Source organism: Haliotis asinina, chromosome 2 (assembly GCF_037392515.1).
Source record: "Haliotis asinina isolate JCU_RB_2024 chromosome 2, JCU_Hal_asi_v2, whole genome shotgun sequence".
Taxonomy (NCBI): domain Eukaryota; kingdom Metazoa; phylum Mollusca; class Gastropoda; order Lepetellida; family Haliotidae; genus Haliotis; species Haliotis asinina.
In genome coordinates, this window is record NC_090281.1 from 86,325,164 (window position 1) to 86,349,108 (window position 23,945).

The following is a 23,945-nucleotide window of genomic DNA, read 5'->3' on the forward strand; positions in this document are numbered from 1 at the left end:
TACCCGGGAATGAGTGCGGTCACGTAGTTGGGATCTGAGTGATGCCTGTCTGGTGTACACTAGACTGAGTTAGAGATAGCTAACGTGGCAACTGTATCTTGTCACAAAGTCATGTTCCAGTTCATCAGGAGTACATGCGTGTAGAAACAACTGATTAAACCGCATAAATCTTAACCCCCGTATGTATACCAACGGTTGGTCAAGCTCGACCAACTAAACCAAAACAAACAAATTATTTAATTAATCTGTGAATACTAGTTCATGCACATAATATTTGGTGATATTTTCTTTCTCCTTAGATTAATCCTATATCAGTTGAACGTCATTCGCCCCCTGCTCTTACATGGGGATGAACGCATGGAAATAGATTAAAGGGGCATAACTCTATTCGGTTACATGTCGACGGGTCGACGCGTTAGTCATCCCTAGTGTACGGTTCGAAACCGAACATGTTGATAGTTATGTTTGGATGAACTGTAACTTCTTTTTGCATATCATATTTAGCAAGAAATGACTATTTTGTGCAGACCATATCACATGGCGGTGGTAGAATAGCATTTCGAAGCGATCCGAGGCAGTCGTGAAGTAGATGGAATATTACTCGCTGGGGTGAAAACAATAAACATCAAACAAGCAATTTTTAATCTCTGTGCTTGTGTTTACTTCAAAATCGAACAGACTGACGGGAAAGACGCATATTTCTGCCTGACCTTCTGTAGCTGTGCAATCCAGAAAGACCGTTATCAGGTACTTTATACAAATAATACTCAATATCTGTGCGTGTCCTTTTTACGAGATAGTGGATCATGTCTCGTGGGCAGACGTCACATTTTATTGACACAGCCACTATGAACATGAGAACTACAAATATCATCCACCGAATGCATCATTTATGGAGAATATGGGGCCTACTGGTTAAAGCATTTGCTGAATATTGAGGTTTGATTCTCCGCGTGTGTACAAACAGAGAAGAGCATCTACAGGCAGAATCAGTTATATTAGCGGGGTGGCCTTATGTTTGAAGCGTTTGCTGGTGACACCGAATAGTGAGGCTTGATTCTACGTCTGTGTACAATGAGTGAAGATTTGCTGATTTGCTTAAGAACTTCTGTGTTTTTTCCCCGAGTTCCATTCCAAGCGCTTTCGGCGACAGGGTGTGTAAGTGAAAGAGAGTATGTGACATACAAGATTTACGTAGCTCATTTGTTGCCCCTCCTGGGTGTGTGGGCCTGAATATACTAGTCCCGACTAGTTCCGGTATGATAGTGCTAGCCAACGGAGATACCATATTAAATCAGTGAATGAAATAGCGTCTGTCCGGCGGCCGCCTGCTTGCTAGTTACATGACTTACAACTTTATTTTATAGCCAACCCTGTGGGCCAATACATTTTCCATGGGCATATATTTCACCGTGTCATTGACTACGGGTGATATTTCGAAAATAGTTTACAATGATTGCAGTGGCTGGACGACGTATGTATGGTTCAAACCGTAACTTCCACAGGTCAGCCTACCCTTTTATCTAACACTACATGAGATACGAGTAAGTCTAGAGAATGCTTTCAGTGACCAAGTTGTATTTGCTAAATGTGCTGTTGCAACTGCTTATTTTCACAAGGAGAATTACAAATCCCCTGTGCTCATTGCACGAACAATATGTAGAGACCATTCTTGCCAAAGATACCGACCATTCTGACTTGACCTGTTTTCTGATTCAGATGACAGTGACAGTTATGCTTTGTAAAATTTGTTTTTACATGTGTTCAAGTTTACCTCATTACATTAATTCATTAATTACATTATTTTAACACCTTAACTCCTGTTTTTGATGCAGGGCTGGTTACATGTTAACTGGACTGCAACACTTTTCAGTTATTGGGGCTGTGGGCTTCTTGATTATTTAGGAGTTTCACACACTGATTAAACACGAATACTCTACTCCGATACAGGATACCGACTCCGTGCCGACCAGTCTTTTTATTGATTTTGTACCTGGTGCAAGGCAGGGTAACATGTACCATTTTGTTAGTATCTTTTGGTATAACTGACCGGAAATACTATGCGTCGGGTTGAAGTGGGAGAAACGTCCGACCTGATGCAGGTCTTAAACTTATACCTCTGTTTATTCAGTGAAACCCACCAATCCGGATATATAGTAATGTTCGTCTTGTTTGTTTTCTAAGGACTCTAGTACATCTAGTTGATGCAACTCTCCCCAGTGAAAAGCAACGCCCCAGATGCGGGCAAGAAAAGAAATATATCAGTTACACCACGTGGAAATTGCCGCGAACTGGACAAGACAAACGTATGTGTGCTTCTCGCTATATATTAGGTTATCTCTTGTCTTCCCAGAGTTACTGCATTTGAGGTTTTTGTTTGGAGGGACAGGTTGTACTTTTCGCTAAAAAGACCTCTTCCCAGGTTTTACTTTTAGTTAGTAAAACCGCTTCCTAGGTTTTACTTTTCCTAACTTTATATGAACATCAACATTCAAATGATACATGAGTGTTTGAAATCAATTGAAAAATATCGTCCAAGATTACACTTACAATATAAATGTTTTCCGACGCGAGATTGGAACCACAAATCTCACATCTGTAGGCAGACGCTCTACCGAACGGCCACTGGGCCGTATCCCGGGTTAGCACTGGTACCCAATAAATCATGCTTGTGGTATGTTGCAAATTTGATGAAAGCGATAAGGGAGGCCGGGCCTCATCCCACTTTTATCTTTCCGATTTTAAGCTTGTCAGTTTAATTATCGTATCTGGGCAGCGTGGTTGGTTTGTGCAATATCAATCACTGGTTTGTCTGGCCAAGACAAGGGATGTCGTCATGAAGCTGGCATACTGCAGAATGCAACAAACAACAATCACACATCTAGTGACGAGTAAAGATCCTCAGGAATGTCGGGAGTGTGAAGCGGCTGTAAAATACACTAAACACCATTTCTCACCAAAATATTTTTTTTAATGCATTGAAACCCGGTCATTGTCAACGTAACAATGAAATTACAAAATGTACCCAAACTAAACAAAACCTACTAAGTAATAAACCTGTTGATGTTTTGGTATTCATCATCATCATCATGATCATAGATAGATAGATACCTTTCATATTTCTGCAAAGGTTGTCTGTCAAAATATATTGCAGCAAATAGTCCTTTGGCTCTTGACTGCTTGATAATGGTGTTAGCATCTACATCCATCACATCTAAAGAGATTCATAATCTAAATTCTAAGATGCTTCAGTGCATTGTTACATATGGTAACAAAGAAAAGGGCACCTGTCTGGCTTCTTAGCTGACGGGTGTGTAAAATATACTGCTAAAAGGAAGTTAAGAACACATGACTATGGCTAATCTGTCATATAAACAGGTATGTGTCTTAGCTAGTAACCACAGTAACTATTCAACTAAGAAAGAGCTGGTTTTAACCACTTTTAACAATATTCCCTTAATATCACCAAAAATGTGCTTAGCACATTGAGTTTCTTGAACTTCAGCCCTGCCCATCAAAGATGCACATGTGATACATGTGGTCTCACCTTAGGCAAAGGAGTTCAAAATTGAATGGCCAATGTTCGACCAGCAGAAAATGGGTACCCAGTGGGTTAAATCATGATACTATAACCTTCTAGCACCTAACAGGCAGCTTGGGTTATCCAAGGTAATAATATGCTTGCTTTGACTGAGCATTCACCTTGTGAAATGAGCTTGGCGTCTTACAGATGCACACAGTATTACTATTAGTTACCCATGTGGGGAACTGAACCAGGATCTTCAGAATCATGGGTAAACATTTTAATTACAAGGCCTCACAGCTTACACCACTAACTAACACCACTAACAGTCCCTGTAAGTCTGGCATCCAGACTGTTTTCATGTAGATCACCTGTAAACTGTCTGTTGATCATTTTGTCAGGTGAATCAGGTTGTGGGTGGAAAACATGCAGAACAACTGAGTGGAATTCAGCAACATTCCATAAAAAGGGATGAAACAACCATTGCATTCATACCCAAGGGACCAACACCTCCTTCCACTGCTGAAATGTATCTCTACCCAATAATAAGGTCACAATACCAACATGGCCTTGCTATTCCACTGTATACAAACATTGTGAAAGAAAGTTGATTTTTATCAAAATGCCTTCATGAATATTCCTTGTTTCAGTTTTCAAAGAAGAAAACAGGTTCATTATGATATTCAACTCTAAAAAGAGCTGGTTTCAAATAAAGGTGAACAAATACTATTTTCAAGTACAGTTTTAATGTCCTGTGTGGACTACTAACCTCATAGAGGTTGGGGTCACGGAGCTAAACACCTGGAAAATCAGCCCTCCCTCGGGTATCCTGGACTCCAGTTGAACAATGTAAAATCAGATTGCACAAGGATATTACATAAAACATCTTTTTAATGGAATATTTATAAGATAACCACCAAGTATATAAAATATATGGATCTGCATAAGTTGTATTAAGACATATGTAAATGACAAGAATAAAAGCTCTCAATATTATCATCAGTATTATGATGTCAGTGAACATTGATAATTTCAACAAGTTTGAATGGACAGCTTGTAACAATGTTAAAGTCATGTATACCATAATACTATTTCCCACAAAACTGTCTTCACCATGAATGACAATATTTTCAATACAACCAATACAATACTCTCACTAAACAGTCTCCCACAATATCAATCCTCAAAAGGTGTGGTTAGAACAACCAGTGGACCCTTTGTGGCTCCAGGTTCCAAGAAATCATCACACAATTGTCATACATTTTAAAAAATATGCATACTGTTCAGACCTACACTCCACACAACCACTTACATATGTAAATTAAATGAAATTGGAATAAGTCCGTTGGATAGTCATTTCGTACAGAAGGTACATCAGAATGTGTCAGCTTAATGAAAGAGCAAAACCCAAAGCATACAACATATACACAGTGATCAATAAAACAAATTCATGATCAAAATATGTATGAATCTTGGATAAAGAAACAAAGGGACACAATTCTGCAGAACTTGATAAGCCACACATGCTCCACATCTTAAACCAAACTCAAACTGATAGTACACAATATACAGCCAAGGCAATGTTTCTAAAATGAGATATTCAACGTGAACTAAATGTTATCATGGCTCAATATAGTTACAGAAAACACATGTGCAATTTGTTATTTATATCTCAACTCAATACGGCCATAAAAAGGAATTTACTTGTCCATACAAACATACGAAATACGCAATAGGAACATTTACCATTCTAATTCACTAATCTCTGTTACAAGAAAGTTGTCATACTTTCTTTGGCTTGAAGTTGTTGACAAAATGTGGGAAATTTTAGATTACATTCACATGTTGCTATTATGTTTTATAGCAATATTCGCTTAATTTATGTGACAGTGTTAACTTGTGCAACCTGGTTTTCTTTGATTGTATCACTACCCATTGAAAGTTTAGACTCACTGATGTAAATCTTGCCACTACTTTATGTCAACTGTTCTATACTAACTTTTTGCAAAGGCACAATTTACACATGAACTGATGTATTGTAAAACAAATTTCTAACACTGAAAAGATTATTGTCATGAGTTCAATAAATGATGAAACTCGGTGAAAATTTTGTGATTTCTTAACAAAACTTTACACCAAAATGCAGCTGCCCTCCCTCATGCATGATACTTGTACATTTTAACTGCAAAAGGCTTGTAGATGGTTCTTCCAAAATAGTGGAGTAATTCATCTTTGATGTTACCATTTATACATTCTTAAGAACTTTGAAAACGCATAGAGGGTTTTTCTAGGATATTAATATAAAAAATATACCAAATGAAAATGAGGTATCCAATGTTTGTAATGCTTAAAGAAAGATGAGTTTTTGACTTATTGTCCGAGTTTGAATCCACTCCATGTTGTCGGAAACAGGCAGAGTCGCTAAAACACAACTTCTCCTCATTACATTGATACCGCAATGTGATTGTGAAAAAGGAAATACACGTGCATTGCATGAGGCATTTCATGCAATATAGTCAATGGGTGAACAGTCTTTTGAGACAATTCCACGACTGACATTACAAGAACGAGAACATGCTCTTGGACGACTTGATGCAGGGACTTCACTGACAGCTGTTGCCAGGCGTCTCCATGTCAACCAGTCAACCACAAGTGACACTGTGAACGTTACGCCAATGCATGTGTCAGACAGTGAGATCGATTCAGTGGTGGAAGTGCGATGGTTTTGGGAGCAATAAACACAGGTTTCAAGAGTGATCTTCATGTTATCCAGGGCAATCTCACAGCACAGCACTATGTGGATGAAATTCTACAGTCTGAAGTCATTCTTTTGCTGTGCTGTCATCAACGTTGATGTTAATACACGTCCTATGCCGCAAGAGTGACACAAGTCTTCATCCAGCAAGCTGGGATCAATGTGATGGACTGGTCTACATATTCACCAGACGTAAACCCCATTGAGCACCTCTGGAACAAACTGGGTAGGTGAGTGTACAGACATCCGATAACGCCAGTCACCATTGCAGATTTGACCTTGGCCTTGCAAAAAGAATGGAAGAACACACCTATGGTGTTTATCACTTGTCTTTGAGACTCCATGCCTGAGTGTATCCATGCTTGTGCCAGGCCTGATGGAGGCCACACAAGATACTGACTGTTCATATGGGGTAGCTTAGTTTGAATGAAGCCGTGCTAGTCCTGTTGACACCACTGCATTTCTCCTCCAGTGTACTGAGTGTTGTTTTCCATGGGCTTTCAAAAGTAATAACATCTGATTTCATCTCATGTCTTGTGTTATTCCTTTTCATATTAAATTCAGCTATGCGTTTTCACAGTTTTTCAGTATACTTAACATACATTGTATAGTGAATGCTTTCAGTGAGTCTTGATGGGTCGTGCAGAATATTTTTTTCTAATGCACATTCTGAAAATTGAACTGTGAGAATAACTCTGACTACAAAATTATCCAGATACGTAGAATCTAAAAATTTTTATCTGAAGGTGAAGAATTTACGTAAGATATCTAACTGGTTTGAAAAACAGACAATTGTAAGTATGGGCCAAGACTTCATAGTCTGGACAAAAAGCAGATTTCATCAAATTTAAGCATGGAAAATACAGATTAATTTATTTCTTGAAATTTTCTTCTTTACAGCAACAAGAAAACTGTGCAAACCAAACGCTTCCCATTATTGAAAAGACATTGTTAACATACACCATATATGGATTGGAATACTCAGGTTAATGTTAATTTTCCACTACATCACAAGACGACAAGGTCATATCCGATCACAAATGAGTGACTGAGTGAGTGAGTTGGGTTTCATGCCGATTTAATCAATATTCCAGCAATATCTTGGCAGAAGACACCAGAAATTGGCTTCATACATGCATCCATGTGGGGAATTGAACCCTGGTCTTTGACTTTCGAATGAATTGACCACAAGGCTATCCCATCGCCCCTATCTGGTCACAAAGACTAGTGGCATACCTCTGTCATGCTAACCTAACCACTATCAATCATGTCACATGACATGAAGCTGCGGAACAGATTAATTAATTGATCATTGCTTGATACAACAGTAATCTTTGTAAAATGCCAGTAACCATGGTAACAACTGATAACAAATGGTGAATGTAAAACGCAGAATCCAGAAAATGCATCAATGCATGAGGCAGTGCAATCCCCAAGAGATAAACTGAAGGCACTTTGGGCAATATAATGCATAATTTTATTTACACAGCTATTTGCCAGGTAGTGCGAGATGGTACATCTGTTTGAATCGGTATTTCTGAGCAAATGGCTGTGCAACAGATTTATTACCCTCAAGGACGCAATAGGTGAGTTTTGGGTATTTTCTGGAAACATTTTCTTCAAGTTTTCTTCTTCTATTTCTGCTGTGATGCTGGATAAATTGCGTCACAGACATACAATACTGATTAATATTTAAAGGGACATAACTACTGTAGGCTTAAAAAATATGTTTTGAGGACTAGAGTTTTTTCCAAATAATAGAGTATACCTTTAGATCCTATCTGCTTCCACTTCACAGATAAAATAATTGATACAAGAACATTTCATGATAATAATAGTTGAATTCTCAAGTGAGTTGGATTTTAATGTCAAAGGTTACGAACTGTAACAGTATCTGTGATACTTTAGTGTTTTTTATATGCATTACGTATTAGCCAATCAAAAATCTTCTACTTTATCTAAAGGGTAATATGCAAGTTAATACAATCACTCATACATTAAGTAAATACCCTGTGAAAACACATCCCAAATAGAAAGCCTCAACCACAAATAATCTGATTCAACTGACACAAAATGGAGGTGTGCATGTTTTTCTAAAACAATTTGAATCAAATTATATTCTTGATATAGTTGAAGAAATGTTCAACTAAATATTCAAACAGGAAACAAGTAGGTAAGTTAATTAGAACCAGAGCAATGTATAAACCTAAAAGATGACTGAAATGTGAAAGACACATCATGTAAAAATCACGGTTATTTAGTTTTTGGAAGCTGTTATAGCTTGGAAGAGATTCCTCCGATATTTCAACATGGCTGCCACGTCCTTCACCTTGAGAAGGTCTGCCATTGAGAGCCGTCTACAGCTTGTAGGTTCTGTCATCTTCTTCCCACTAATGAGATGTTTCATTTCAGTAAGGGAAAAGTCAAATGATTCCGTCATTGATGATTGGGTGGCGAAGAGTTTCAGATTCCACAGGCTAAGTTTGTCAACTGCATTTCCAGATGTGTCTTTGGGGATTAGTTCTTTCAGAGTCAAGTTTGAAGATGAGCAAAAGTCCTCAATTGTTTTACCAAGGAAGGACAAAGAAGTGACTTTATCTGAGAAACATGACTTCTTGATGTTGTCAAAAATATCTAGGAAGATTGTAACATACTCTGTCCTATTGTCAATGCAGATAGGCACAGTATGAAGAAAGCAGCCTTTGGGTACAGTGAGGACCTTTGGAGCATGGGACACCTCGGCTAGCTGATATTGGCAGTTGCTGATGATGGTGTCGGGCTGAACTGAGACCGGGACATCAAAATGGCAATATTCCATCACAGATCTGATTGGAGTTGATGACGTTTTGGGAAGAGAAGAGTGCATTACACAACCTAAGGATTCATATTCCATTTTAGGCATTTTATGATTATTATAGTTAAAACTGTCAGTCCAAACATTAAACACATCTTTTGAGAATGAAAGTTGTTGTTGGAATTCTTTGTCTTCACATAAGTGGTATATGTACTCCTTTGTTGTTCCTATGTGGATGAACTTTGATGCATTCATCACAAGAAGATGGATATCTGTTCCTTTGAGATGATCAAAAACTTTCATCCTTGTGTCTTTGAGGTCAGCGGTCATGAGGCTGATATTCCCTGTCAGGTCAATATAATCTGATGTTGCCCTGGGACCGAGAGCTTGTAAGAAGTCACCATAAGCATCAATCTCACATGTGATTTGGCCAATCTTCTTCTTTAAATCCAGAAGGCTCTTCATGACATCTGTCCCAAAGTAGAAGCTGCTGTCAGTATACACAACCTTGCCCTCAAGAGTTAGACCATCAGCAAATTCAAAAGGACCTTGACCTTCAAGAACAGCTCCCTGCTTCTCCATTCTCTCATCTGTTGGTTTCTGCAACACCTCAAGGCACTTTTTAATGGTAATGTGCTTTTTTCTGATGCTCTCATCCTGATCTGCAATAACATAAACGCCATGTGTACGACCCGTTTCAATTGATGATGGATGAGCAAATGCAGTGAATCCAGTATCTGGAATCGACCAGTCCGAATCAGATCCGAGATTATACACTAGGAAGTCATCAGCACAGACGAGCAGCACACCTGGCTTCATCTTGTCCACGAGTGACCAGTACATGGCTAGCTTGAGGTCCAGCATCTGGTACAAAGGTTCCCCATGAGGGAGGGCAGAGAACACCTTTCCTAGAACACTGGCACTTGGCATCCTCTGGCTCCAACCCCCAGCGTGTATCAGGAGGACCTTCTTCTGGTACATGTCTTCCCCATATTCAGCATGCAAGTGCTCAAGTGCAGTCAGGGTAGAACCACCATTACCTATAAAGGACAAAGGTATAGCAATATTTAATATTTTTTAAGGGTATTCTAACACAGTTTATCTTTAAAAATATGTCTTCAGTTATGCTGCCTCTTCAGTATCTGTCAGATACTAGTGATCATGTCTCTGATGATGCCTTAATCAGAGATCATGCCTCTCAAGTAGCCAGTTTCACCAGTGATCATGTCTCTGATGATGCCTTAATCAGAGATCATGTCTCTCAAGTAGCCAGTTTCACCAGTGATCATGTCTCTGATGATGCCTTAACCAGAGACTATGCCTCTCAAGTAGCCAGTTTCACCAGTGATCATGTCTCTGATGATGCCTTAATCAGAGACTATGCCTCTCAAGTAGCCAGTTTCACCAGTGATCATGTCTCTGATGATGCCTTAATCAGAGATCATGTCTCTCAAGTAGCCAGTTTCACCAGTGATCATGTCTCTGATGATGCCTTAACCAGAGACTATGTCTCTCAAGTAGCCAGTTTCACCATTGATCATGTCTCTGATGATGACTTAATCAGAGACTATGCCTCTCAAGTAGCCAGTTTCACCAGTGATCATGTCTCTGATGATGCCTTAATCAGAGACTATGCCTCTCAAGTAGCCAGTTTCACCAGTGATCATGTCTCTGATGATGCCTTAATCAGAGATCATGCCTCTCAAGTAGCCAGTTTCACCAGTGATCATGTCTCTGATGATGCCTTAATCAGAGATCATGTCTCTCAAGTAGCCAGTTTCACCAGTGATCATGTCTCTGATGATGCCTTAACCAGAGACTATGTCTCTCAAGTAGCCAGTTTCACCAGTGATCATGTCTCTGATGATGCCTTAATCAGAGACTATGTCTCTCAAGTAGCCAGTTTCACCAGTGATCATGTCTCTGATGATGCCTTAATCAGAGATCATGCCTCTCAAGTAGCCAGTTTCACCAGTGATCATGTCTCTGATGATGCCTTAATCAGAGATCATGCCTCTCAAGTAGCCAGTTTCACCAGTGATCATGTCTCTGATGATGCCTTAATCAGAGATCATGCCTCTCAAGTAGCCAGTTTCACCAATGATCATGTCTCTGATGATGCCTTAATCAGAGATCATGTCTCTCAAGTAGCCAGTTTCACCAGTGATCATGTCTCTGATAATGCCTTAATCAGAGATCATGTCTCTCAAGTAGCCAGTTTCACCAGTGATCATGTCTCTGATGATGCCTTAACCAGAGACTATGCCTCTCAAGTAGCCAGTTTCACCAGTGTTCACGTCTCACCCACAGACAGCTATCACCAGTTGCTGTGTTTCACCAGTGCCTGAGTTTCACCAGTAGCCATATCTTCCCAGTAGTCATATCTCACCAGTAATTGTGATCATGTTTCACCAGTGACCTTATCTAGTCTAAGTAAACTTAGCCTCAGTACTTTTTGTTACACTCCACTACTGAGTCTAACAAACCTTATGGGAGATCGTGTCAGGCAACCTTCGAGACTGACCAATCAAAATGTAGATTACCAAATCGTGAAAGTGGACAATCGCACATACCATTTGAACTTTTTATCTTGAAAGGTTTGTACCCGAACAATTCTGAATGCTATTTAGCATATCATCGCCTCCGAGTGATGCACATGGCATATGTTACAACAACGGTGAGTAAACAGTCGCTGAAAATAGTGTTTCTGGCAATTTCAAGAATGTTATCTTGCGGAAATATTAGCTAATGGTAACAATGTCAACAGAAACCCCAAAGTATATATAATGCAGGTCAAATAACTGTGTGGTGGAGCGTAACGAAACATGCTGTGACTAACTTTACTTAGACTGGACCTTATCTCACCAGTAGCCAAGTCTCACTAGCAATATGAACATGTCTCACCATGTCTGATCAGTACAGTAATTGTGACCTTGTCTAATCAGTGATCATATCTCACAAGTAGCTATGTCTCACCACTAACCATCACACGTACCATGTCTCATCAGTGACCATGTCTCAACAATCATTGTGACCATGTCTCACCAGTAATTGTGACCATGTCTCACTAGTGACCATGTCTCACCAGTAGCTATGTTTCAGAGATACCTGCGGTGTATTCAGGGTGTCAGTATTACAAATTGCTCACCAATCCTGGTGCCAGGTGGGTCTGTGACAACATGTATCGGCAGATCCAAGGGCAGCTCCCTCCGCTCTGCCTTGTCATCGATCTGCAACTGAAAGGCCTTCCTTTGGTCTTCATCGGCTGTTGTGATGACAACCACATCCCAGAACGGCCTGACACCACTGTCCTTTGTCCTCCCTGCAATGTCAACAATTTGTAACAGTGGCAATGTGAACCAGATGTAATGATTATCAGAGAAGAGGCTTAGTTTCTTTTCATTTGTAACATGTCATAATATCCCCTTACCCCTTTTCTTTCATATTTTCATTTTTACAGAATCAGAAAATTATTATAAAAAGATTTCTTAAATAATATGTATGGGCGTCTATTTCCCGATATCATTGGCCTTCTGCTCAGTAATGGGGAAATACCCGTTTTTGTAGCTCCATCTGAATAACGTGATGGTTATTTACCACAGTCTGCTATAAGAATTGTGATTGGTCAAAATCATACACATTCATACACATGACCTAAGGCAGCCAATCAGAGAGCAACCAATGGGTACGGTCCTCATAAACGAAAACTTATAGATTCAAATTCAAGTTAAGGGTAAATTGATGCCTTTCTGAACGTGTTACCTATATTATGGAACTTAGTGCACATATCGTGATAGGTAATGAGCTGAGACAAAAATCCTTCATGCACTAAACATCGATCATGAGTGGAAGAGGGTTCAAAGCTATGAAAGCCAAGAAGTCACTTTAATTACATTCTGTGGTTGATCAAAAAAGATGTAGTAAGTCATAATGTATATTTGACAACTTTTACAAGTACTCTTGTTGATTTTATTCTACGAGGGGATGTCAATAAGTTTTGAGCCTTGAGCATTTTTGATACCCAGGTGTCACAGCCTATGGTACGACATTGAACCTTGGGGTGTAGCTGATGTGATATATAAGTTTTGGTATCCTATTCTCAGAAGTTATTGAACAGCTCACATTGACAGAAAGAGACCCCCTCACGTCAGTGAAAATGAATAAAATTGAGTATAGAGCAGTAATTAAGTTTTTAGAAGAACATTGAAGAAAGGCTTTCAGCAGTTTATGGGAAGTCTTCCCCTTCATCTGCTACCATCAAATGATGGGTCAATGAATTTAAGCATGGTAGAGAGAGTCTTGAAGATGACCCCCGTCCAGGTGGCCCAACAACAAGCACTAGTCAGGAAAACATTGACAGAGTGCATAGACTTGTGCTGGAAAATCATCGAATCACACTCCACAAGTTAGAGGAGACCACAGGCATTTCACGCGGATCCATCGAGACAATTCTTCATGAACATCTTGTCATGTCTAAGGTGTGCGCAAGATGGGTGCCAAGAATGCTTACAGATGAAATGAAGCAAACACGGGTCACCATAAGCAACTCCATGCTAACCAGATACAACAAGAATCCAGAAGATTTTCACTTTAGGCTAGTAACCTGTGATGAAACCTGGATCCACCACTATGATCCTGAGAGCAAACAAGAATCCATGGAATGGAAACATGTCACTTCTCCCAGGACCAAAAAGTTCAAAGCATCCAGATCAGTGCAGAAGGTAATGGCTTCTGGGATAGCAAAGGCGTCATCCACATAGATTAATTACCAAAAGGAAGAACAATGAATGGGGAATATTACGCTAACTTGTTGAGGCAAGTGTGACAGTCAATCAAGGAGAAGCGCCGGGGCAAGATCAGACGTGGTATTCTTCTACATCAAGACACTGCTCCCGTACACACCTCTTGCATTGCAGCCGCTGCTGTCCAGGAATGTGGGTACGAAATCTTGCCGCATCCCCCTACTCTCCAGACCTGGCACCAAGTGATTACCATCTGTTCCCAAATCTCAAGAAACACTTGCGTGGTTGTAGATTTCAGGATGATAATGAGCTTATTGTCGCTACTGAGGCTTGGTTTGAGGACCAAAATGGCGCCTGCTACAGAGATGGCATCAGCGGCTGGCAGAAAAGATGGAACAAGTGTCTTGACTCACAAGAGGACTATGTTGAAAAATAAATGTGGTTCTTACCAATATTTTGTGTTTTTCTATGAAAGGCTCAAAACTTATTGATATCCCCTCGTAGGTTGTTGATAATGTATGCTCATTTGGTTTTCCGGTCCATGGTGTTGAATGGGTTAACGTATTATTATGGACACAAAAAGGAAAACAAACACAGGTTTCTAGGATAATGGTGAGTATAATCTACTAATGCCTCACTAAACGCACATCCAAGACTGTAACTGCAGATGTGTTGTGGAGTGAGTTGGCCACGACCCATCACGGAGGGGTCATCTTATCTACGAAACATACCATTTTGACACTAATTTTAAGGGGGTTAGGGGGTCAGCTTTTCTATCTATAGCATCATAGTAATATGTGGTAATGACAGTCTGCAATGTGTATCACATATGATGACAGTCTGCAATGAGAATCTGATGTGATCCAATGTAAATTGGTTGTGTTGACAGTATTATTTTAATGTAAATGTTAACGTCACTACCTATAGCTTCTTACTTGAGTTGTAAATAAACACTGAAATTGGGTTCATTTATAGTTCTTTATTTACTCACTTTTTTCAAATTCTTCTTGATGTTAACTGTTTATTAATGTGTTGAAAAATAGTTTTTCTTGTTGACCTCACCTGGAGAAAAGTGACCTCATATCGATAAGTATTAGTGAACGGCTAATATGCCACTACAATTTGATATGACCCACAATGATTTCTAAATGACCATCAGAAGTGAAGGATGGTGGTACATGGGCACATGTTTCAGAAAGACTTGCATGAACATTGAATAACATGTGTAACATTGAATACGATAAGTGAAAGAACAAAGTAAAAAAAGAGTAACATTCTAAAAATTTAATACCTTTCACAAAAGAAACATTAACAAAAAGTTTACAGTTTTTGTCTATCCTTCTCTTTACCTTTGACCCTCCCATGACATGCTCAGAAGGAACGTGGTACTAAAGATAACTTGCAAAGAGGTTCATGGAAGTGAAACCTCTACTGCATCTGAGATATGAGAAAAACAAATCTGGTAACTAACCTTCCTTGCTTTACTTTACTCATATGTCATATCAAATTTCAGAAATTTAAGTGAACGTCAGATGTTACCTTTGGGAAAGTGTTTATGGCGACAGACTAACACTTTTCATTACTGATGTTAACATAGGGGAAAATTCATTTTCACAAGTCTAGAATGTAATGAAACACTGTCAAGTGTTCACCTCCTGTACTGAAACATAGATATGGATAACTTAACAGGCACAGCTGTATTGCACACCTGGTAACTATGGCAACATAAGGATTATTGACATATCAAACACAAGGGAATGCAAGTAACGTGCAACAGATGTCAGTGGAATCAATTATTAAAACCTGTCTGGTTGTTGATATTCACAAACCATAAACTGATTTTAAAAAATGAATAGCTTTAGAGAAATTTTAGCTCAAACAATTTTCTCCCTCTGTCAATGCTGCAAATATTTGTATAACTTTTACTCTTACAACTCCATCACAGCAAAACGTGCTGTTCTGTGGCATCTGAATATAAAATTGTTTTCCAACACTACTAAAATTACAACAGTATAGTCTTTGTCAAACAATATGAAACATATTCCATTTCCCATAAGCTGATACTGACACGAAACTGATTCATAACTTTATAACTGCATCAAATAGCTCATGAATGTGACCTTGCTCAACAGACAATCAAACACACATTATAGATGTAAAATAAGGTCATACAGGACCAATACAGCAAAATCTGTTATTCTCTGCCATTTTAATACAAGACTGTTTTCTGCTGCTACTACTACTGTTAGTTGGAAAAACAAGACGTCTACACCATGTCACTCTTGTTATCTCCCCTTTTGCAGTCGTGTCATAAGATCACATGAATTTCATCTAAACTACAACTTTCAAACCTTTTCATTTGACCACAACATTCTGGCTCCTTTGCTGTTACAATGAACAATTGCAAAAGTACATTCTTTGTCAAACAATCTGAAAGATCTCTGTTTCACATAAACTGATATTTTCAAACTGAACATAACTAAAAGACTGAATCAAATAGCTTTGAGAATGTAAACTGTTACCATAAACTACTAGTTACACCGTGTCTTAAAGGTCACATGCAACCAAAAAATCAAACATAATTAAAACACATTTATCACTTATTCATGACGTATAATATACATTGCTTCTTGTAAAAAAACAAATAAACAAAATTATAAGCGTACAATCGCGATTCAAAAGTGCAATATTTTGTACTTGGGCTTACTTCCCCCGAAACGAAGCCCTCGGGAGACCGAACCCAGGCATAGCTTGTGGATGTGCACTCAAGTGTAACGACGGCCTCTGATTGGCTGTTTCATTTGCTGATATGCTGAGGGTTCATTGTGTGTACAGAAAGGTGATCTGTTTGATGGGCATTTTAGAAGTATGGTCAGTCACATGAAAGTAAGATTCTTTATGGATAACAACTTCTTTTCGTGTACTTGATGCGTCGTTTCAGTATGGATTCATATACTGTTGTCAAACAAAATCATACACACTAAAAGAAGTCGTTATCCAGAAAGAAAGTATATAGAGATGCTGGATTTTGAAAATACATGTTCTCTGAATTTCCGCTCGATCCAATAAAAAATCATGTCAGCAAAGATGGTAAACTACTGCGTGGCTGGAATCTGTCATTCGTCCAAGTGCAAAGCAGGACTTGAAACTGACAAGAGTTTGCACCAGTTTCCGTCAGATCCAGTCATCCGAAAAAAAGTGAATGTAGTTTGTTTGCAACCCACAGACATGAAAACATGTCATGTGTATCACACGTGCCTAATTCCATAATGTGGCAGAGACGGGGCTCGGGTGCACGAGTCATAAATCAACTCATTTTCTTTATGTCGTATAGTCTGATAGGTGTTAAGTTCAAATTGCACATGGTCAATGATTGAAGCTGTGTACTGCATGTTGTCATTAGCAGACAGGCAGGCAGACATATAGGTGTGAATAAACCAGACAATGAGCTTTCTCTGTGACAGAGACTGCTTACCACAATCAACAAGTTTTTTTACGTAACGAGTAGATTATTTACTTGTTTGAGTACACAACCGAGATTAGACTACTGCTCACGACCTCAAATGCTGGGCATGCATACTGTTACAAGCTCCGCGAACCTATTCACTGCGCATGCGTTATGGACGCAGCGCAGCACAGCTGTTGAAACCAGTTTTCCCCCCAGCGTTGGGGGGAATTTAGTGAAATGTTTGAATGCGGGCTCTTTTTTCATCGCGTTTTTTTTCAACTTTATAGGTTAAATTGGCATTTTTGATGATCTGTTTCGGTAAGTGCATACCGAAAGGTACCAGAATCTGCAAAGTTGTATTTTACGTTGCATGTGACCTTTAAAAGGGTATACGGGACTGTAAGACCCTTGTAAATTCCGCATTTCCTTCAGCTGCACCTAAGCCCTGTACAACCTTTCAAAACACTGTGTGCCGAATTTATTACCCTTAGGATCTCTTAACTTAGCCTCTCTTTAAACAAAAACATTCCATCTTCAGCAGAGTGAGAAGCAAAACGTTTCACGTGATGTTTCCTGAACACCCCTACAGGGAGATAACTCGGGGTGGGTTTGTTTATGATAAAAATGATCAAACTTGAGGTTTTGTTAAATGACATTCAACATTCACTTTCAAACACTGTTCTGGCTTCATCACTGCACCCAAATCCTTAGTAATCAGGGTATACTTTCTCAATGCATGCCATAAGCCATGAATTTCCTAGGTGCTGCATCATCAATAATGAGAACTACATGCGACATAACTTCTGCCTCTTCTGTCGTACCTGCAACAACACAGCATACTTTCTCGACCACATGTTCCTAGACAGATTGTATAAATGTTGGATCTGCCACCATCAATAACATGGATAAGCATCACTCTCAAAAAACATACCAGGAGGTAGGTTTGGTTTGCCTTTTACCAAACGCAGGTGATGTCATTGTGTCATTCTCTCTTTCAAGAAGAAATAGAATTAACAAAGGGAATTAGAAAATTTGACAGACAGGATGACTAACAGCCTTTGAAATTACTGGAAATTCTAACTTTGTATCAGTCCAAGTCTAGTATATACCAGATAACACTATTAACAGAAACACTGTTGCAGGACTCCCTTGAGAATGGACAAAAGTATCTGTAGGACATTATGTATCTAATGAAACAGTAGATGTATCAGTGTCACTCCCAGATTCTGTCGTGGTGTGATCCAGTTGGGGGACTGAATGTCTACCCCAAAGTTCTCTGTGTCAAGCTTCTCTTAAATGTAGATTGATTCCTGAATTCCCTCTCTGTGCCATAGTCTGACCTGATCTGTCAAAACTGTCCCTTTCTTGCAAAAGGCATTGAGGCATGAACTGTTATGGTGTGAACACACAGCCTCCAAAATTACTCCAAACATTCTGGCCATGCCACAACCATGCTGAAGAAACTCAAATCATCTGCTCATCTGTTCATTTGGGGTAACACGATCTCTTGGAAGATCTTTTGTTCTCAGAACACTAGCATGGCGTCTTCTACAAGCAACACATATACCATGAATATCATATATGAATCACTCTCTTCATTATAGGGGTAGCTCCAAAAATCAATTACCTACTGAGTGACTTGAACAATACATGATTTCTTGCAACTTGGCCTCCCTCTAATTAGCAATAGTTGGTTGGCTGTTTGTTTAACACTGCACTCAGCCATATTTCAGCTACATCATAAGCTTTGGTTGGTAAATAATCAAGTAATCAAGTAAGAAAATCCGGTGATCTGCAATTCGAACATGATGACGTGTCAACCAAGTCTGCAGGCCTCACCACCCGATCCTGTTAGTCACCTCTTACAACAAGCTAGGTTATGCAGGTCAAGTTCTAACCTGGATATTCACAGGTTGCTGGCTATCATGTCTAAACAAATGTTTACAGAATCAACCTTTCTGGGTAAAGGAGACCTGAAGTTATTCTAATATTTGAACTGAGACATATTTGTTAAAAAAGTGGTATGGTTGCATAAGCTCCATTACATGGCTGGGGACCATTAAATGCTGCTCCTTCATCTCATCATCGTGAGAAATGTCTGGTTTATCTAGTATAACCTGGGTATCAGTTCTGTTCATTTTCTAGGACACAGACGATCTGTCTTTCAAAAAGTGTCACTTGCACTTTCTGACAATCTTAATATTATCAAATTTTATTCTCATTAAATAAAGCACTGCTATTGTGTAACGTGGACCTTATCAATATATGGATGGCAACCATGGTAACTGACTCAAGCCTGATACAGTTATCTGACAACAGTAGAATGAGGTCAAGGTGCTTTGTACCTTCACAACTAATCTTTCGTGTCCAGATATTTTGAAATCAACATGCTAACATTTCAAAGACAATCCTTGACATAAAAATATATATTCAGTGCTTTTGTGTGCCATTAGTTCCATCTTTGAGCAGTATAATACCGCTTGGATAGGAATGTCTGACACTGAAATATACCGGGCTTCAATACAACTGAGCGAGTATGTGAGTTCAGTTTTACTCCACATTCAGCAATATGTCATATGTATGGCAGCAGTCTGTAAATAATTGAGTCTGAACCAGACAAACTGGTGATCAACACTATGAGCATCCATCTAAGCTACTGGGATACGATGACGTGTTAACAAAGTTAGCAATCCTGACCACTCCCCTCAGTCGCCACTTAAGACAAGCATGGGTTCCTACTAGTATCTTCACAGGCTGAACACAACTGTGCAAAGTCATATAATGTGAATATGGTATAGTTGAGCGAGTGTCTTCCCAGAGTGAGGAAGGTTGGTGGTTTGATCCATAACAAGAGATGTTAAGAGGTGGGCTTGTTGTTGCCCTGTCTTTAAGTGGGTAAATGAATGAGTGATTAAGTTTGGGTTTCTGCTGATTTTAGCAAACGTTCCACCAATATCATGGTGGGGAACACCAGAAATGGGCTCCACACAGCAGAATCAATGTGGGGAATCAAACCCAGGTCTTCAGAGTGACAAGCACACTTGTCTATCCCACTGCTCCCAGAGTGCCAGGGATGGAACTACAAACCTTCTCCTCCCTGACAAGACTCTCCATCCACTAGAAGAGGGCAATAGTAATTTCTTTGATGCAACCACTGCTGTTTGACTTCACAAGAGGATTTTGAACTGTGTCTCAGGTACCAAGGCTCCCTTTGGCTTTTTCAAACCTGGACAGATGTGGTGGTGGGTAATTTTACTTTACATGGTAAAATGTCACTACTTTGCAAAATGTTCAGGAGCATGTATGAAACTGAAATTGACTGCACATCTGTATTTGCGGAGACCAAGGTAACAATCTGTTACCCTTGTGTGCAGGCTTATATAACAGCTTGTGTGTTTAGAATGATCTAATCAATCTCTAGTATATGTCCAGTAATCAATGATTAGTATAATGTAAGACTGATCTTGTTTGATGCATGACTTCTTAAATTATTTTACACAGGTAACACATTATTATCTTTTGCAATTGTTATCTGAGTCATCATCTGGCAGTACAATATTTTTCAGACATTCTATTGTGTGACATTTCCAGTTTCTGTCTGATGGCAAATTTTAAGACTAACTATTAACCATTGTTAAAAAATGTTATGAAGAGGTTGAAAACCGGCAAATGGACACCAGGTATACACTAAAACAAACCTAGTTTTTTACCTTGGAAGAACATTCATGAACTTTTCATCTTGCAAAAAAATAATTTTACATGTACAGAAACATCAGCAAACTGATTCCATCTTCATTATCATGATCACACATCACTGATATTTAAAATACAGTTTAGGATTATTCATTCCTATACCAAAACATTTTTGTCCCACCTTAAGAAATCACAACTGTAAACTGTACAATCATCAAAATACCTTTTGACAGCATTTGTTAAAGTTTAAGAGCTGTTGTAGAATATGTTCATGAACAGTCATGGGCTGGGGATAACCTACACAGTCATGGGCTGGGAATAACCTACACAGTCATGGGCTGGGGATAACCTACACAGTCATGGGCTGGGGATAACCTACACAGTCATGGGCTGGGGATAACCTACACAGTCATGGGCTGGGGATAACCTACACAGTCATGGGCTGGGGATAACCTACACAGTCATGGGCTGGGGATAACCTACACAGTCATGGGCTGGGGATAACCTACACAGTCATGGGCTGGGGATAACCTACACAGTCATGGGCTGGGGATAACCTACACAGTCATGGGCTGGGGATAACCTACACAGTGCACCTTAGGAATTCAGCTCAACTTCTACATGAGGATGGTCTCAGCCGTAAGTCATGTTCACTAAGCAAGACAAGCAACCAGTGTTGTGAGAATCTGTTGGATATGAGCACATGACCTTTGGATTGATAGCCTGACAGCTAACCAACTGAGCTATGTTCACACTGTTACACTAAGTGCAAATTTTAGCTAGTCATTCTTGTGACATAATGGAAATGAACAGACAGTGGCAAATAGATCAGACAATTATGATGGTTACATGTAGACTTGGTGTATCAAGATTTTAATCTATGGACAATAGCTGAATGGCTCCAATGCCATTTGTCACACTCATCCCATTTTGCAATCTACAAGAACCTGTGTGGTTTGGAATGAGTAGACATTTTCAAACTGAAAATGGTTGTTTATGTCAAGCATCAGATGTCGAATTCATGGTATGCATGAATGACATGCTTCCAAAATCATCATTGGGTGATTTCATGACAGAAAAGTATTGCAGGGAACATTGTAAGGATAATGTGGATCACACAATGGAGTGAGGGAGACTTGAGCATGTCTGGTGACGACAAGAGGGCGAGTTAGCCTTCAAATTATTAGTGAACATATGTAGAGTGTGTCACCACTGAACCTACACATCTCTGTCGTGTCTTCACCAAAACTTAACAACTATCTCTCTAAACTTGTTGACTGTGTCATTAACTCCACCCTCAACCCAGCACCCAAACCCACAACTAGCTAGTTGCACTCTGCCCCCATTTGTATCTCACTACCCTACATCGACTAAATACTCATTTCATTGATTACTTTCCATGATTTTGTGTGAAGAAAATATTAAAAATGCGAAAGGAAAATCAAGAGAAGGTACACATGCATTACACCAGACAATTACTTACTTTATAGGATTATGGTCCCTTACCCTGATCACAAACCCAGTATCCTCAAAATAATTCTCATCAACAATGATCAGAAGAACACGTTGACCAATATGGCATGAAAATGGCTAATGTATGTAGTGAAATGCATTCTTACTCAGGGAAATTCTGATGTGCTATGTGCACAGAAATTGACAATGGACACCACAAAGTTTATTAGAGAGTAAACAAGGATACAGAAAGAGTCCAAATACTTCATGTAAAAAATCGGATAAAGTAGCAATAAGTTATCACTTATGATATCATTTACATTTTAATAACTGTAACAGTGCGATGATCATGATTCACAATATGATAACAGTAAATGAAGTACAGTGGTTGCAACATAGTATTGATAATAATATTTATGTGTCTGGGATACCCTTTTCGCACTTGTAGTCCAGGACTCCTGAAAATTAAGTGGGGCTGGGGCATTTATTTTGTACAAAATATTCAGGAGGTGGATGTCATTCTGCATTACAATCTTCATCACCTCCTTCTCATAAATCATAAATTATGAACGGTTCCTTAGGCACGTTACTCAAAACAACGAAAGCATTGGTGAATATATTCTTTATCAGCTCATTATTTGTAGGCATGCTACGAGGGCCGTATCAACCATACATCACTATGTTGTCGCCAACATTTCTATTGGTGACAGATCGTCCTGAGCAACATTTAAACAAATATTTTAGGCCTAGGGGACTAATATGGCAGGTGCCTCTACATCTTGTTCTACGTGGAACTGACATGTACAAGGGAAACAGATTCACGCTACCTCTTAAAGTTTTGTATTCTTCTAACATCCGCTTCATGAAGCCGATCATTCCCTCTGTGACTGACATCGTTGATAGTGCTACCGGTATCGAACAAGCTTGGTAGTTGTAAGTCAGGTGCGAGAGTTACCTGCCCTTCCCACGATATAATTTGGAGTTACCTTCCTTACAAAAAGGGGGCCATTTGGGGTTGCCTAAACAATTCTATTAAAGATTTTGCTAAGTGTTCCTCTAATCATCAATACTGTTCTATGTATGAGAAATTTAGAAAGTGATTTAATTGTACTAGAACTGTAGAATATTTGCCTTTTATTTCAGATACACATGCAAGAAACAATTAACTCATCCCTTGGACCTCTTCATAAGGGAGGTAATTCTATATATCATGCGGTTCAGTTGACGGTCGTCATTCAGTTGAGGCAGGTGAAAGCAGCAAAAATATCATCTAGTTCCAATGAATGTCTTCTTTTATGTTTATTAAATCTTCAATTTAAAATATGCAAAATGTAAAATCCTCTCATCAGGGGTATGCTTTCTGTAAACACTGATTTAGCGAATAACAAACTTGCAACATAGAGATTAACTTTATCAACTTAATGATTGAGACACTGCGTCACTGGATTTCAGGAGTGACTTTACTCAGATTACTGCACTAGGACTCCCACACTGGGCCACAGTGCATATTCGAATCAATACAAGTGCGGAAGTGAAAA

At 39.2% G+C, this 23,945-nt stretch overlaps 1 protein-coding gene across 1 annotated transcript; it reads right to left on the reverse strand.

Annotated features, from left to right (window-relative positions):
- Positions 1-2,964: 2,964 nt before the first annotated feature.
- LOC137272950 (fucose-1-phosphate guanylyltransferase-like) lies at positions 2,965-23,358 on the reverse strand. Its single transcript, XM_067805376.1, has 3 exons — positions 23,235-23,358; positions 12,221-12,394; positions 2,965-10,112 (listed from the first exon to the last, which is right to left on the reverse strand). Exons 1-3 carry the CDS (start codon positions 23,299-23,301, stop codon positions 8,536-8,538), a joined length of 1,818 nt encoding a protein of 605 aa, XP_067661477.1. The 5' UTR covers positions 23,302-23,358; the 3' UTR covers positions 2,965-8,535.
- Positions 23,359-23,945: the final 587 nt, after the last annotated feature.